This window comes from Notechis scutatus, chromosome 4 (genome assembly GCF_049901735.1).
Source record: "Notechis scutatus isolate UNSWTSFEM ecotype Mainland chromosome 4, rNotScu1.2, whole genome shotgun sequence".
NCBI classification, from domain to species: Eukaryota; Metazoa; Chordata; class Lepidosauria; order Squamata; family Elapidae; genus Notechis; species Notechis scutatus.
Genome location: NC_142012.1, coordinates 167946531 through 167961922, shown reverse-complemented (window position 1 = coordinate 167961922; position 15392 = coordinate 167946531). Strand labels below are relative to the sequence as shown.

At 48.1% G+C, this 15392-nt stretch overlaps 1 protein-coding gene across 2 annotated transcripts in view; it reads left to right on the top strand.

The window, feature by feature from the left end:
* Nucleotides 1-9769, top strand: part of CLDN1 (claudin 1) — a 35985-nt gene extending 26216 nt beyond the window's left edge. Inside the window, exons 2-4 of one of the 2 annotated variants that reach the window (XM_026688516.2) lie at nt 2883-3047; nt 3996-4080; nt 7897-9769. In XM_026688516.2, coding sequence (XP_026544301.1) covers nt 2883-3047; nt 3996-4080; nt 7897-8059 — 413 coding nt within the window. In that variant the 3' untranslated portion in view covers nt 8060-9769. The remainder of the gene's footprint in view (nt 1-2882; nt 3048-3995; nt 4081-7896) is intronic. The other variant, XM_087965619.1, reaches the window with a different exon arrangement.
* Nucleotides 9770-15392: the final 5623 nt, after the last annotated feature.

Here is a 15392-nt window from a genome sequence, read left to right as displayed (position 1 = left end):
CACCGAGAGCATATGCACCAAGACCAATTCCTGGTGTGTCTAATCATACTTGGCCAATAAAGAATTCATTCATTCATTCTTTTATTCGTTCGTTCATTCATTCATTCATTCATTCATTCATTCATTCGGGAGCATCATCACTTGAGACTTTCAAGAAGAGACTGGACAGCCATTTGTCAGAAATGGTGTAGGGTCTCCCGCTTGGATGGGGGGGTTGGACTAGATGACCTACAAGGTCCCTTCCAACTCTGATTATCTGTTATCCGTTATCTGTTATCTGTTATTCATTCATTAAGGGGACTGGAGGATAAAACATATGAAGAACGGGTGCAGGAATTGGGTTTGTCTAGTCTAGAGAAAAGAAGGACTCGGGGTGACATGATAGCAGCCTTCCAATATTTGAGGGTCTGCCCCAAAGAAGAGGAGGGGGGTCAAGCTCTTCTCCAAAGCCCCAGAAGGCGGGACAAGAAGCAACGGGTGGAAACTCATCAAAGGAGAGAAGCAATCTGGAATTAAGGGAGAAATTTCCTAACAGTGAGGACAATTCACCAGTGGAACTGCTGTGGCTGCTCCATCACTGGAGGTTTTTAAGAGGAGACTGGACAGGCGTTTGTCTGGAATAGTATAGGTTCTCCTGCTTGAGCAGGGGGCTGGACTAGAAGACCTCCAAGGTCCCTTCCAACTCTGTGAACCCGTTTCCAGGCTTGCTTAACATGCACCAAAGTTATAACGACAAAAAACATTCTCGCTAATGGAATGTGCTGAGATGAGTAGATTGACATTTGAAATTAGAGAGCAAGAGGATAAACAATTTTATGAAATTTGGTATCTTTTTTATCAATGGTTAGATGATAAAATACGATAATAGAATATTTAGAAAGTTAGATAGCAAGGAATACCTTTATTTTTTCTTTTGCCTATGTTATTTGACATTATATCTATAAAGTGTTTTTAGGATAGATTTGGTATGATTATATGATTTGTTATAGAATAAACTGTTTATTGTTATCTCATAAAGCATGAATGATTAAAAGTATAGTCAAATGATTTATTAATAGCGATATTAGGATATATAAGTTTGGATTGACAATATGAGTTGTTATGTAATATAACTGTAATTGAGACTACGAAATGAATGCACAAAACTGATGAACCAACCGAAACACTGTACGTACATAAGAGAGTTGATGTTTTAATGTTTTGTTTGTCTTGTTTGTTTGTAGAAAATCAATAAAATTGTTTCCAAAAAACAAACAAACACATTCTCGCTAATAAGCTTTTTCAGCTGAGCACGTTTTGCAAAAGGAACCCTTGAGTTTAGCCTCTCAGCAACCGTCAGGGACTCCTAAACATCTTCCAGGGGTCGATTGGCTGTCCACCCATGATTGTCTCTCCTGCCCAGAGTTGAGGGCCTGTCTCCCTGAGCACATGAAGTGTCACCTTGGGGACTCATCTCGCATGGCCCTTTCAAGGTTGAACAAGAGGAGACCCAGCCGCCAAACCCATAGGAGATCAATTGATCTCACCCAAGGGATAATCCCGAAGAATGCAGAGTATTTGAGGTCCTTGGTGGTCCCTGAGCTTGGTTGCTTTCTTGTAGATCAGGGGTCTCCAAACTTGGCAGCTTTAAGACTTGTGGACTTCAACTCCCAGAATTCCTCAGCCAGCTATGCTCCCAAGCCATCCTGGGAGTTGAAGTCCACAAGTCTTAAAGTTGCCAAGTTTGGAGGCCCCTGTTGTAGATGTTTCATTACCCAGCTAGGTAACATCATCAGGACTAGAAGAGAGAGGGTTAGTGAAGTGGAAGAAGGAGATAGGAGGGAGGAGGGAGGAGCAGGAGGAGGAGGAGGAGCAGGAGGAGGCAATGACTGTGAGGTCCTTGGTATTTTTGTTTCCTTGCAGATACTTCATGACCAATTTAGGAAACATCATCAGTGCTAGAAGGGTGTGGAGTTTGCTCTCTGTTTATATACATTATAACCCCACTCCCTACTTGCATGATGATATCACCTAGTTTGGTAATGAAATGTCTACAAGAAAACAACCAAGCTCAGAGAGCACCAAGGGATGACGTGAAGAAATAAACTCTTGGGTGGCCTAATATGGTTACCACAATGCATGAAAAGAAACCTGTAGATTATCCCATCCTAGATATGGCATCAGCCCAGGAATTCTTTCCGGAAGGGGATTCAATTTAATGGTAAAAAAAGAGGCAGGCATGGTCCTAAAGATACACTAGTAGAACATGGTAAAATAAGTTTCTTTCAGCCTGAAACCTGCAGAGATTCTCCGTCATCCAGGACCTGCTGGTCCCAAAGGTGGTTTTTCAGGAGGCAACTGGACTTTCTGGTTTTTCTTTTAAAGATGTTTTGCTTCTCATCCAAGGAGCTTCTTCAGTTCTGACTGGATGGTGGGTAAGGGAAGGATCTATATTCCTTGCAGACAGCTGGTCATTTGCATCCTTTTTAGAGGGTCGTTGAGGCCACCTGGAGGTCTGTGTTCTCAGGGTCACTGGGATGGGGCAAGTGGTTCCTGCACTCTGCAATTTTTGTCTCCGGAAATCCATTCCTTACTCCCACCATCATTTGAAGGCCATTCATCCCAAATTGGACAGCTAAAAGTCTGTAGAGATTCTTAATCCTCCAGGTCCTGGTTGTCCCAAAAGTGGTTTTTTTTTCAGGAGGCAACTGGACTTTCTCTTTTTTTTTTCTTTTGAAGACATTTCTCCTCTCATCCAAGAAGCTTCTTCAGCTCTGACTGGATGGTGGGGAAGGGAAGGATTTATCAGGCTGGGATATCGAAAATGGCTTCCCACCTGGTCACGTTGTTGGTCCTTCGGTCCATGTGGATGTAAAACCACGTTCTTCCTCTCTCTCTTTCAGGCAGCCTGCAAGCAACCCGGGCCTTGATGGTGTCCAGCATCCTTTTGGGTCTCATTGGATCGTTTGTCGCCATGATTGGCATGAAATGCATGAAGTGCTTGGAAGACGATGAGGTCAAGAAGTCAAGGATGGCCATCCTTGGAGGTGTCATCTTCCTCCTTTCAGGTGAAGAATGCCTTCCTTCTTTAAATCCATGGCTGCGGACCGGGGTTCGCCTTGACCCTCGTGCTATTTTGTGGCCTTGCAAAGAGACGTCGGTATGGAAGCCACCAGAGATGGGCCAGTAGGTTGGATTCCTGGGAAAGGGGGGATACAAAGTGGAAAACCAACCATCTGTAGGGTCTGGGTGGGGAGAAGATGCCTAATCTGAGATCAGCCTTGCTGAAGGCTGACATGGGCGGACAGTGGATGCCTTGGAGAAGACAACCTGGGTGTTAAATCAGATCAATGAATGGTCCGGCCAAGATACAAACAGGGGAAGTCCTGTTTTGCAATGTGAGAGGTTGGCCAACTTTCCTCAAAGAAGGTCCCTCCAGTTCTGTAAACAATGGAATGGTGTCTACAGAGCTTGTGATATTTCTGGACGCTTTGAGGAAGAGGCTGGACAGCCCCTTCTCAGGATGGCTTCACTGATTTCATTACACCATGGAGAAGGTTGGATGAGATGAGCATTTCTCAAGGGTTTGCCAACTTGGAGATGGGTGGACTCCAACTCTCACAATTCCCCAGCCAGGGGGAGTTGGAGTCCACCCATTTTCGAGTTGCCAATCCTGAGACATACTCTATGTCAGGGGTCTCCAACCTTGGCAACGTTAAGACTTGTGGACTTCAACTCCCAGTATTCCTCAGCCAGCTTTGCTGGCTGAGGAATACTGGGAGAAGTCCACAAGTCTTAACGTTGCCAAGGTTGGAGACCCCTGCTCTATGTATCCCACACTATAATTCCATTATTCTAGATGTGTTGAACTTCAGTTCTCATATCATGTCCAACACACCTGGAAGAGACTATCTTGACTGAGGAAAGCTGGTGTGAATTGGTGTGACAAGCAGCCACTCCTTCTTGGAAGTTGTTGACTTCACAATACCTCTTACTTCTCGCCTTCCTTCCTACAGGCTTTGCCGCCTTAGTGGCTACCTCGTGGTATGGCAACCTTGTGGCACAGGACTTTTTCAACCCCTACACCCCAGTCAACACCAGGTAAGTCACGTCTCAATGAAACTCTAGACTCCACCAATAGGCTGAGGCAGAAAGATCTCAATGAAATTTAGATTGACCTTCTGCGGATGGCATAACAGAGTTGGAAGGGACCTTGGAGGTCTTCTAGTCCAACACCTTGCTCAAGCTGTTGACCCTGTTACCATTCTGGATCAATAGCTGTCCATCCCTTCTTAAAGACCTCCAGGGATGAAGATGAATGAAGATGAATCAGCGTGGTGATTGCCGCTTTAAGACTGAGGATGGGTCCCACAGGGTTTTACCACTTTAAGAAGCTGCCTATATATAAATGCGGCCATGAGAGGGCATATCTTTTTTCTCCTTGGGTTCTGTCTCCATTGTGGTTCTCCATGTAGAGTAAAGAAGATGGATTGCTTGCCAGGCATTTGCCTACCACGTATAAGTATGTATATAGCAGTCTTGTATATGCCCCGCTGTTAAAAGACAAAGCCTCTGTGTGCTGTGTTGTGCTCCTGGGTTGTCCCACAATAGTAATCACACTGCAAACACTCTGATAAGTTGCACCCACAACTTCTGGAGGCAACTTGTCCGCTGATTGACTGTCAGGACATTTCTCCTTAATTCCAGGTTGCTTCTCTCCTTGATTCATTTCCATCCGTTGCTTCTTGTCCTGCCTTCTTTGGTGCTTTGGAGAATAGCTTGACTCCCTCTTCTTTGGGGCAGCCCCTCAAATAAGGGGACATTGCTATCGTCTTTCTCTTCATTAAACTAGACATACGCCAGTCCTTTAACTGTTCTTTATACATTTTAGCCTCCACTCCCCTGGTCATCTTTGGTGCTAGTCTCAACGTATTTTTCATATCATGAGCAAAACTGGATGCAGTATTCCAGGCGTGGCCTTACTAAGGCTTTGTAAAGAGGTGCTAATACTGCGTGTGATTTTGATTCTACGCCTCTGTTTAAACAACCCAGGATTGCATTAGCTTTTTTGGGCTGTCTCCGTACATGAATTGACTCATATTTCATGGATCATAGTATGACTCCAAGATTCCTCTCACAGTTGTTTATTGGTTTTGAGCCAGGTTTCGCCTAATCTGTATTTGTACCTTTGGTTTTTCCTGCCCAGGTGTAAAACTTTGCTTTTCTCCACATTACAATCCATTTTGTTGGATGAGACCCATTCTCGTTCAAGTCTGTCAAGATCTTTTTGGATCCTGAGCTTGTCTTCTGGGGTGTTGGCTAATCCTGCCAGCTTAGTAACATTTGCAAATTCTATTCCCTCATCTAAGACGGAACCTTGGAGTGTCCCACTGCTTACTTCTCTCTATGTGGATGTAGTACCATTAAGGACTACTCATTGAGTACCATTTGTCAGCCGGTTACAAATCCATCTGGTGGTGATACTGTCTATCCCTGTTTCCAGTACTGATAAACAGATAAGCAGATAATCAGAGTTGGAAGGGACCTTGTAGGTCATCTAGTCCAACCCTCCACCCAAGAGGGAGATCATATACCATTTCTGACAGAGGACAGTCCAATCTCTTCTTGAAAGCTTACATTGGTGAAGTTCCTACAACTTCTGAAGGCAACTTCTGTTCCATGGGTTAATAGTTCTCACTGTCAGAAAATGTCTCCTTATTTCCAGGTTAAATCTCTCCTTGTTCAGTTTCCATCCATTATTCCTTGTCTGGCCTTCAGGTGCCTTGGAAAATAGCTTGACCCCCTTCCTCCTCCTCTCTGGGGCAGCCCCCCAAGTATTGGAAGATGCTCTCCTGTCTCCCCTGGTCCTTCTCTTCCCTAGACCAGCCAGGCCCAGGTCCTGCAACCGTTCTTCGTGGGTTTTACTCTCCAGTCCCCTAAATCATCCTGGTTGCTCTTCTCTGCACTTGTTCCAGAGTCTCAACGTCTTTTTTTATGGTGTGGTGACCAAAACTGGATGCAGTATTTGAGATGTGGTCTTACTAAGGCTTTTTCTAGCTTACCAAGAAGTAGGTTGTGGTCTACTTTGTCGAATGCCTTACTGAGGTCTAAGTATATTATATCCACAGCCTTTTGCTGGTCTACTAATTCAGTCACTTTGTCAAAAGACTGAAATAAGATTGGTTTGGCATGATCTGTTTTTTTAACCAACCTATTCTGGCTCCCCCCCCCCCCAAAAAAAAACCCACTGATTTCTCCTAGTCCCCTGCCCAGGCCACCTGCTCCCATCTGAGCTGCTGCCATTGGCTAGAGAAAGTCTAAAATTAATTTCCAAGAAGGCACGTGAACAATCTGCTACACCAGGGGTGTCCAACCTTGGCAATTTTAAGACTTGTGAACTTCAACTCCCAGAGTTCCTCAGCCAGCAAAGCTGGCTGAGGAACTCTGGGAGTTGAAGTCCACAAGTCTTAAAGTTGCCAAGGTTGGACACCCCTGTGCTACACGGTGAGGCGCGTTGCTCTCCGCCGCCCTTTTTACAGCTCAGCCATGTTTCCCCAGACCGTATGTGGGCCCTGGGAAAGGCCCGCGCCAACGAAAGAGCTCATGCAATTCCACCTTCCCTTCGGAATCTCATCTGGCCTCCCGCTTTCATCCTCGCAACTTCAAGGAAGGCAGCCAAGGCGCGCATGCTGCAACCTGTGGGTCATGTGGTGTGTGGAATTTGGGAACCAGCCAGAGGACGTGAATGAGGCAACAGCAGATTGTAAAGCAATGTCAGAATTACAAGTGGGGATGTTTGAGACCTGCAGGGACAAGTGAGGAGGTCATGGCTGGGAGAAAGAGCGAGGCTTGGGTTTCTCAATCTTGGCCCACTTTGAGATGGGTGGACTTTATTAGGTTTCCTGGTTGAGCAGGGGCTCGGACTAACAGAATAACAGAATGTAGAATAACAGTGTTGGAAGGGACCTCGGAGGTCTTCTAGTCCAACCCCTGCTCAAGCAGGAGACCCCCTATTCCATTTCAGACAAAGGGTTGTCCAATCTCCTTTTTAAATACCTCCAGTGTTGGAGCACCCACAATTTCTGAAGGCAACCAGTTCCACTGGTTGATTGTTCTCCCTGTCAGGAAATTCCTTATTTCCAGGTTGAATCTCTCCTTGTTCAGGTTCCATCCGTTGTTCCTTGTCTGGCCTTGGAGAATAGCTTGGCCCCCTCCTCCTCTCTGGGGCAGCCCCTCAACTATTAGAAGATGCTCTCCTGTCTCCCCTGGTCCTTCTCTTCCCTAGACTAGCCAGGCTCAGTTCCTGCAACCGATCTTCATATGTTTCAGCCTCCAGTTCCCTCATCCTCCTGGTTGCTCTTCTCTGCACTTTTTCTAGAGTCTCAACCTCTTTTTCATAATGTGGTGACCAAAACTGGATGCAGGACTCTAGGTGTGGTCATCATTCATTTCCCCCTTTGAGCCTGGTCTTCCTCCCACCCCCTGGATGTAGAGTCTCCAATAGCCACATCCATAGCCAAGAATCATCAATCAGGCTCTCCAGTAATAATCTTGTGCACCAACAGCTTCGGCTGACTAGCAATTATCTGAAACATTTAAGGAATGCGCTGCTTTTCCCCCACTCCCTTTCTGCTTGCAACTCTAAAAGACCAGAGAAATATTTTTGAGTTGACAGTATTCACACTTCACGGGATCTTGATTCTCTCCCTCTGTTAATGCAGCCTAGAACTGTGTTGTCCTTTTTTTGGGTAGCGGCCAAAGACGGCTGGCTCACCTTCTCCATGAGGACTCAAAGATCTCATCGAAGACCTCCAGGGTCCCTTCCAACTCGGTTATTCTGTCTATCGAGTGTCGCCAAATCAAAGATGATGGATTGTTCCCCCTCGTTCTTGGACTGACCATCTCTTTCCTCCTCAGGTTCGAATTCGGCCAGGCGCTCTTCATCGGCTGGGCGGCCTCCTCCCTGAGCATCTTGGGCGGCGCCTTCCTCTGCTGTGCGTGCCCCCGGCAAGAGACCTCCTACCCCCCGACTCGGCCGTACCCCAAGAGCGTCCCTTCCACCGGGAAGGATTACGTATAATAGGACGGAGAAGGATGACATGAAACGCCGGCACCGGACGACCCCAAGGGACACTGCTTTCCTCCTGCCCTGCGCTGAGCAGCGCACGCTTCGCCCACTGCCCCATAAGTGAACTGGGCCTCTTTGCATCCCTGCCCCCATTTCTGCTCTCATTTCCTCCGATAGGAAAAGCGAGGAAAGGATTTGTCCTGAAATCACACACGCAGGCGTAGGGAACACCACCTTCCCTCAGTGAGAGGGCCGACGAGGTAGCCATTCCCTTTTCGGACCCTTCCGTCTCCCCTTCTTCCTTCTCTTTGAAACCTTACAATAGATTTCTCTTCAAGAGCCAGGAGAGCGGCAGGCATCAAAGCAGACGGAGAGGCCAACCTCCCAGGAAAAAGTCTCCGTGAAGAACTTACAAGGAGTCCTCGGTGTCCGGGCTCCAACAAATCCACCCTCATTCAAATCCTAAATCTCTAGCCGCATCTCTCGGAGTCAACAACAATGATTTATTAGAAGTGGCCATGTTGGTGTTAGCTGGGTGCAGCAGACACTAAAATACACCATTCACTTCCCCCTTGACACGTGAGGGAGAACCTATGGCACGCGGAGCCATTTGTGCCAGTCCACGAGCCACAGGCAAACTTACCGCACTGCCCGTGTGCGCGCCTCACGGCTGGTTTTCCGCTAGTTTGAGGCCTTGTCCGGCCTCCCAGTGTTTTGAAAAAAAGCCTCTGCAGGCTTTGCGGGACAAATAATAGGCCCGTTTGGTCACTTCCTGTAATACCAGAAGTGATGAAACGGGCCTATTATCCATCCTGCAAAGCCTGCAGAGGCTTTTTTTTCAAGCCTCTGGGAGGCCGAATAAGGCCTCAAACTGGCCAAAAATCAGCAGTGAGGTGCAGTGCAGGTAAGGGGGTGGCGGAGGGAGGGATTGAGTGCGCACGCAATTTTTGGCACAGGAGCCCGAAAAGGTTAGCCCCCACTGCCCTTGACCCTAGTCTTCCCCCCACCCCTTGGATGCATATTCTCCAATGGGACACATCCATAGCCAAGAGTCATCAATCAGGCTCTCCATTAATAATCTTGTGTGCCAACAGCTCCAGCTGCCTAGCAATTATCTGGAGCATTTAAGGAATGCACTGCTTTCCTCCCTCTCCCTTTCTGCTGGCAGCTAAAAAGACCGAAGGAGGTTGTTGTTGTTTTTTAGTTGACACTCAACTTACGACCACCACTGAGCCTAAACTGTCTCTTGCTAACCGAGTCAGTGGTTCAGTGAGTTTTGGGGCCTTTCCACCCCTCTTGCTGCAGAAGTGGGCTGTGAAACACACACACACACACACACACACACACACAAATACACACATTCAGATGCACCAGCCCGCTCCAAGCTGTGTTCCTAGTTTTCACTACCACAAACCTCACAGTGTGGTTGTGATTAAAGTCTGCAAAGTTGCCAAGACTTACTTGGGAGTAGACCTCGCCCGTCTTAGGGCACCGTTGAGCAAATCTGTGTGGGATCCAAATGGCTTCTCTTTTTCCTTTTCCGGCTGAGATGGTTGGTGAATCTTGAACCGTTTTGCCATCTCAGTCCGTCGATCATTGGGGGCATCCACACCCCTTGGCTAAACTTTACCAGGGTGGGAGGGAGGGAGGGACACACAATTCTGTGAGAAGAAACTGTATAAAGTATTAACTGTTTTCAATAAATGTACCTTTTCATTTTTTAAGAAACTGCGTCTCGGAGTTGCTATTTAATGCGCGAAGAGACAGTTTGCACCAAAAGGGGAACGGTGGTGCAAAATTACTCCTTTTTCAGGACAGTGCGGCACATTGAACAGCACAGGGATTCAAGTTCAATGGGAAACTTTGGGTTTTAAAAGGCTTTGTGCGTTGCGTGAACTCAGGCTGTGTGTTAGAAGGTGGTTTGGGGCAACGGCTCTCAACCTTGGTGGCTTGAAGATGGGTAGAATTTAAGTCCCAGATTTCTCCAGCCAGCTTGTTTTAAGATAGGTGGACTCCAACTCCCAGAATTCCCCAACCAGGTGTTATATTCGGAAGGTCGGGCTCATAAAGAGGAGAGACTTCAGTTCAGTAACAACAGCTCTTTATTTATCGGCAGGAACAAGTCTGAAAAACTAGTAGCCGCGGCGGCTCTTTTTATAGAGCTGGCCGCGGCTTGGCGCCAATGACGCTGCTTTAAGTCTCCCGCGCTTGGTTTCAACCAATCATGGCAGACTCTTAGCGAGCCAATCATAACTGCCCTGGCTGTCCAATCAGGTAGTGGTTGCAATGGACCAATGGGAATGCGGGCTTTCAAGTCTCTGAATATGGAACACCAGGAGCTTTAAGATAGGTGGACTTCAACTCCCAGAATTCCCAACCAGCTTGTTTTAAGATGGATGGACTTCAACTCCCAGAATTCCCCAACCAGGATCTTTAAGATGGGTGGACTTCAACTCCCAGAATTCCCCAACCAGGATCTTTAAGATGGGTGGACTTCAACTCCCAGAATTCCCCAACCAGGATCTTTAAGATAGGTGGACTTCAACTCCCAGAATTCCCAACTAGCATGCTTTAAGAAGGGTGGACTTCAACTCCCAGAATTCCCCGGACAGTATGGCTAGCTGGGGATTTCTGGGAATTGAAGTCCACCCACCTTAAAGCTTGCCACACGTTTGAGAAACCCTGATTTAGGAGGTTAGCACGAACGGAGTCACTCCAGAGAAAAAACACCTGATGGAGTTACTCACGGCTCCACTGCGACTTGCACAAACAAGGCAATTGTGTTGCAACGCACGCACACGCACTCCTTTGAGACAGTCTCCCCAAAACCAATCTTCCCAAGGAGATGAGCAGATTAAGGGGGGTGGGGGGAAATGCAACCAGACCAGTCCAACCGGTTGGCAAAACGAAGCCAACCTACCCCCCACATTCCTTCCCGGAGACTCATCCCCAAAGGAACATCCTGCAATTAAGTTGTAAGTGGCTTCGTTCACGGGAGGCCGTCAAGTTCTCCTGCGTTTGTTTTCTCTCTTGCTCAACGCCTTGGAAGAGGCTCTGCTTTGCAAAATCTCTGTCAGAGGAGAAGGGGGTTTGAGCCCTGTTCCCCAGGGAAGGGTGTGGTCTTCTCCATGGGTGCCAACACACATGACTTCATAGGTAGGCATGATGCATTGCACGCCGGAGGTGGTTTCCACCAGTTCTTCTGTGTGTTTTAGGCCTTCCGTTCACGACATTCACATGGGGGGAAAAAGAAACATCTTGAGGAATGGTTCTTATCCATTAGACCAGGGTGTCAACCTTGGCCACTTTAAGACTGGTGGACTTCAACTCCCAGAGTTCCTCAGCCAGCTTTGCTGGCTGAGGAACTCTGGGAGTTGAAGTCCACCAGTCTTAAAGTGGCCAAGGTTGGACTACCCCTGGTCTAATGGAAAGAAGGACTTACCAAGACTAAAGGCTCCCCGTCATGTCTGGAGGCCTTGAAGAAGAAGCTGGGAAGCCAACTCTGGTGATGGTTGCTGTTCCTGCCCCCGGGGTTCGTCTAGATGACCCTTGGAGTCATTTCCAGATCCACAGTTCTAAAATTCGATGGATCCTTGGTGCTCTCAGAGCTTGGTGGTTTTCTGCCAGACGTTTCCTTACCCAACTAGGAAATTTCATCAGTGTTAGAAGGGAAGAGGAGGAGGTGGAGGAGGACGAGGACTGTGGGGTCCTTGTTGTTCCCTAAGCTTGGTAGGTTTCTTGCAGACATTTCATGACCCAACTAGGGAACAACATCAGTGTTACAAGGGAGGGGGTTTTGTAAGGAGGAGGAGGAGGACTGTGGGATCTTTGGTGCTCTCTGAGTTTGGTAGTTTTCTTGCAGACGTTTCATGACCCAATTAGGGAACATCATCAGTGTAAGAAGGGAGAGGTGCTTGAAGAGAGGAAGAGGAGGAGGAGGAAGGAGAGGAGGAGGAGAAAAAGAAAGAGGAGGAGGAGGAGGAAATGACTTTGAGGTCCTGGGAGGCTCTCTGAGCTTGGTGGTTTTGTTACAGACCTTTTATGACCCAACTAGGGAACATCATCAGTGCAAGAAGGGAGTGGGGTTATATTTTAAATAAACAGAGATAAATTGCCATTCCTTTTTAGTAGATTATGTTCCCTAGCTGATCACGTGACCCTGGGACACTGCAACTGTCACAAGTATGAGCCAGTTGTCCAACGTTTGACCGTGTGAGCGTGGGAATGCCGCAACAGTTGTAAGTGTGAACAATGGTCCCAAAATCACTTTTTCGGCGCTGATATAACTTCCAATCATCGCTCAATGAACGTTTGTAAGTCAAGGATTATCTATACTTCAGACAACAGGAGTTGGCCAATGGTTCCTTGCAGAAGGGTGCTTCTTTTGGGCTTAAAGAGTAACGGAAGCTTCTCATCAGAGCGGAGGAAGCTCCTTGGATGAGAAGCGAAACGTCTTCAAAAGAAAAACCAGAAAAGCCAGTGGCCTCTTGGGAAAAAAAAAATAAAACCACCTGGATGACTGAGAAGCTCCATGGATATTAATAAATGCAATAATAAATAACAGGGAACAGTCATAGCAAGACAAACAGAACACAGAACATAATGCACAATATGTATTGCTTGGTAATAATAATCAGTGGTTGCCAGATAATAAATATGTCCTGTTGTGTATCATCAAGGTTATTAAATTGTGGCTTTCCTGTTTTGCCTGCAGGTTGCAGATAAGACCATCGGTCTGGTGTTCAAAACATGCGTGTTTCATACATGTTTCTTCACTAAAAGGTGAAGCTGCGTGGCTTTCAACTCCCAGCATTCCCCAGCCAGTCATGAATTCTGGGAATTGAAGTCTACACACGTCTTCAGGTTGCTGGCTGGGGAATCATGGGAGTTGAAGTCCATACATATCTTAGCATGGCCAAGATTGAGCCAAGGGGATTCTGGGAGCTGAAGTCTACACCTCTTCAAATGGCCAAGGTTGAGCTGGCTGGGGAATCATGGGAGTTGAAGTCCATAACATTGTCAGAATTGACTGGCTAGGGAATTATGGGAGTCGAAGTCCATACATCTTAGCATGGTCAAGTTTGAGCTAGCTAGGGAATTCTGGGAGGTGAAGTCCACACCTCTTCAAATTGCCAAAGGTGAGGCATGCGTGCATCATGGGTCTTACCCACTCAGGGAATTCCAGAACCCATCTGCAGGCTGACCTATGACCTCCTTTAGGAGCAGCCCTGCCCACAGTCAGAAGTCATCCAAATTCGTGGCTCTCCTTGGAAATTGTTCAACAATCAACCGATGGAACAGAAGTTGCCTTCGGAAGTCATGGGAGCTTCATCCCTGGAGGCTTTCAAGAAGAGACTGGACTCCGCTCTGTCAGGAATGGTGTGTAGGATCTCCTGCTTGGGCAGGGGGGTTGGTCTAGATGGCCTTCAGGGTCTCTTCCAACTCTGTTAATCTGTTAACCCCAGAGGGCAAGAGAAAGAGAGTCGGTTGAACGGAGGCCGGGAAAGTTTGCGTGGCGCGTAACGCCGCCGGCTGTCGGCTCAGGCAAACGGGAGGAGGCAGGGACACCCAAAACAGTTTTCTTCTGCCAGGAAATTCAACGGGGTGACACAGAGTGATCCTTCAGCTGCAGTTTCGGGGATTTCCTACACACCTTTCCGGGGTCACGGGCAGTGTGGGCATGTGTTTCCACGCTCCCTCATCCCCTTACACAAACACACACACACACGTGCACACTTTCTGGAACCCGCCTGGCCAAAATAACATGCATCTCCTGTTTATAACTCGGCGAGTCAGGAAGTGGCACATCTGGATTTTCAGGTGTGCCAGGTTTCAAGAGGCAGAGAGGCCTCCAGGTGCGCCCACACACACACACACACACACACGCACGACACGCACACAGGCCACCGCCAGTGGAAGTGTGAGGATACAAAGAGGTTGGATTTTCTCCTGTCTCCTCTGGAAGAGAAGAGACAAGAAGATTAGGGGACGGGAGGCTAAAGAACGGTGGCGGGAATTGTGTGGTTGAATGAACAGAAGGACTAGGGGGGGACATGATAGCGGTGTGCCAATATTTGAGGGGCTGTCCCCCCCAAAAGAGGAAAGGGTCAACTTATCCTCCAAAGACCCCCAGAAGGCAGGAGAAGAAGCAACGGAGGGAAACTCATCAAAGGAGAGAAGCAATTTAGAACTAAGAAGAAATTTCATGACAATCAGAACAATGAACCAGTGAAACAACTTGCCTCTAAAATGTATGGATGCTCCAACAGGCTTTTAAGAAGAGATTGGACAACTATTTGAAAGGGTGTATACATGGTCTCCTGCTTGAGGGGGTGGGGTTGGACTAGATGACCACCAAGGTCCCTCCAAGGTCCCTTCCCACTCTGTCCTGTGTTTCTGGAAGGGTCTCCTGCCCGAGCAGGGGGGCTGGACGAGATGACCTCGGAGGTCCCTTCCAACTGTGTTCTTCTATTAGGGTCTCCTGCTTGAGCGGGGGTGGGGTGGGGTTGGACTAGATGACCACCAAGGTCCCTCCAAGGTCCCTTCCCACTCTGTCCTGTGTTTCTGGAAGGGTCTCCTGCCCGAGCAGGGGGCTGGACGAGATGACCTCGGAGGTCCCTTCCAACTGTGTTCTTCTATTAGGGGTCTCCTGCTTGAGCAGGGGCGGGGTTGGACTAGATGACCTCCAGGGTGCCTTCCAACTGTATTATTTTGTTCTGTTCTGTTAGGCAGGGTAGGTGGGTGGTTGGGGGGTCTTAATAGGGGGCTTGGCTGGGGATTTAAAGACTAAAGCAAGGTGGGCTCTACCTGGCCAAGCAGGGTGGGAGGCCTTGAACGAGGTGGAGAATGTCATTCTTGTTAAACCAGTAGAAGGGGGGGAGGGGGGGACTGTATAAAGGGTGGGGGTAACAGACTCTGTCTGTCGGAAAGGGTGTCCCCCCTCCCTCCCTGGAAAAGGCACCCAAGCAGGATTAAATGGGAGTGAGCGGAGACGCTGGCAAATTAGGTTCATATCCAGGCACCCTGCCCCTCCCACCCACCCAAAAAAATGAAACCCAGGACATTTGTTCAATGCCCCCTCCAGCATCGCTGGGGAGGGGCTGTGGAATGCTCCCCCTCCCCATTCTAAGCTCCTCCTTCCTCCTTTCCTGCCAGGTGAGCTGGAAGGGGGAACCCTGGAAGGGGGCAAAATGCAGGCCCCCCAGCCTCACCCCCCTCGTAGATGGATGGAGGGGCAGCCACACCCACACACATTCTTGCATTGGGTGAAGGTGCTTGGTTTTGGCCTGGCTGGTGTCCCTCCTGGCTGTGAATTTATCTGTCGTGTATCTATCCATCCATCCAT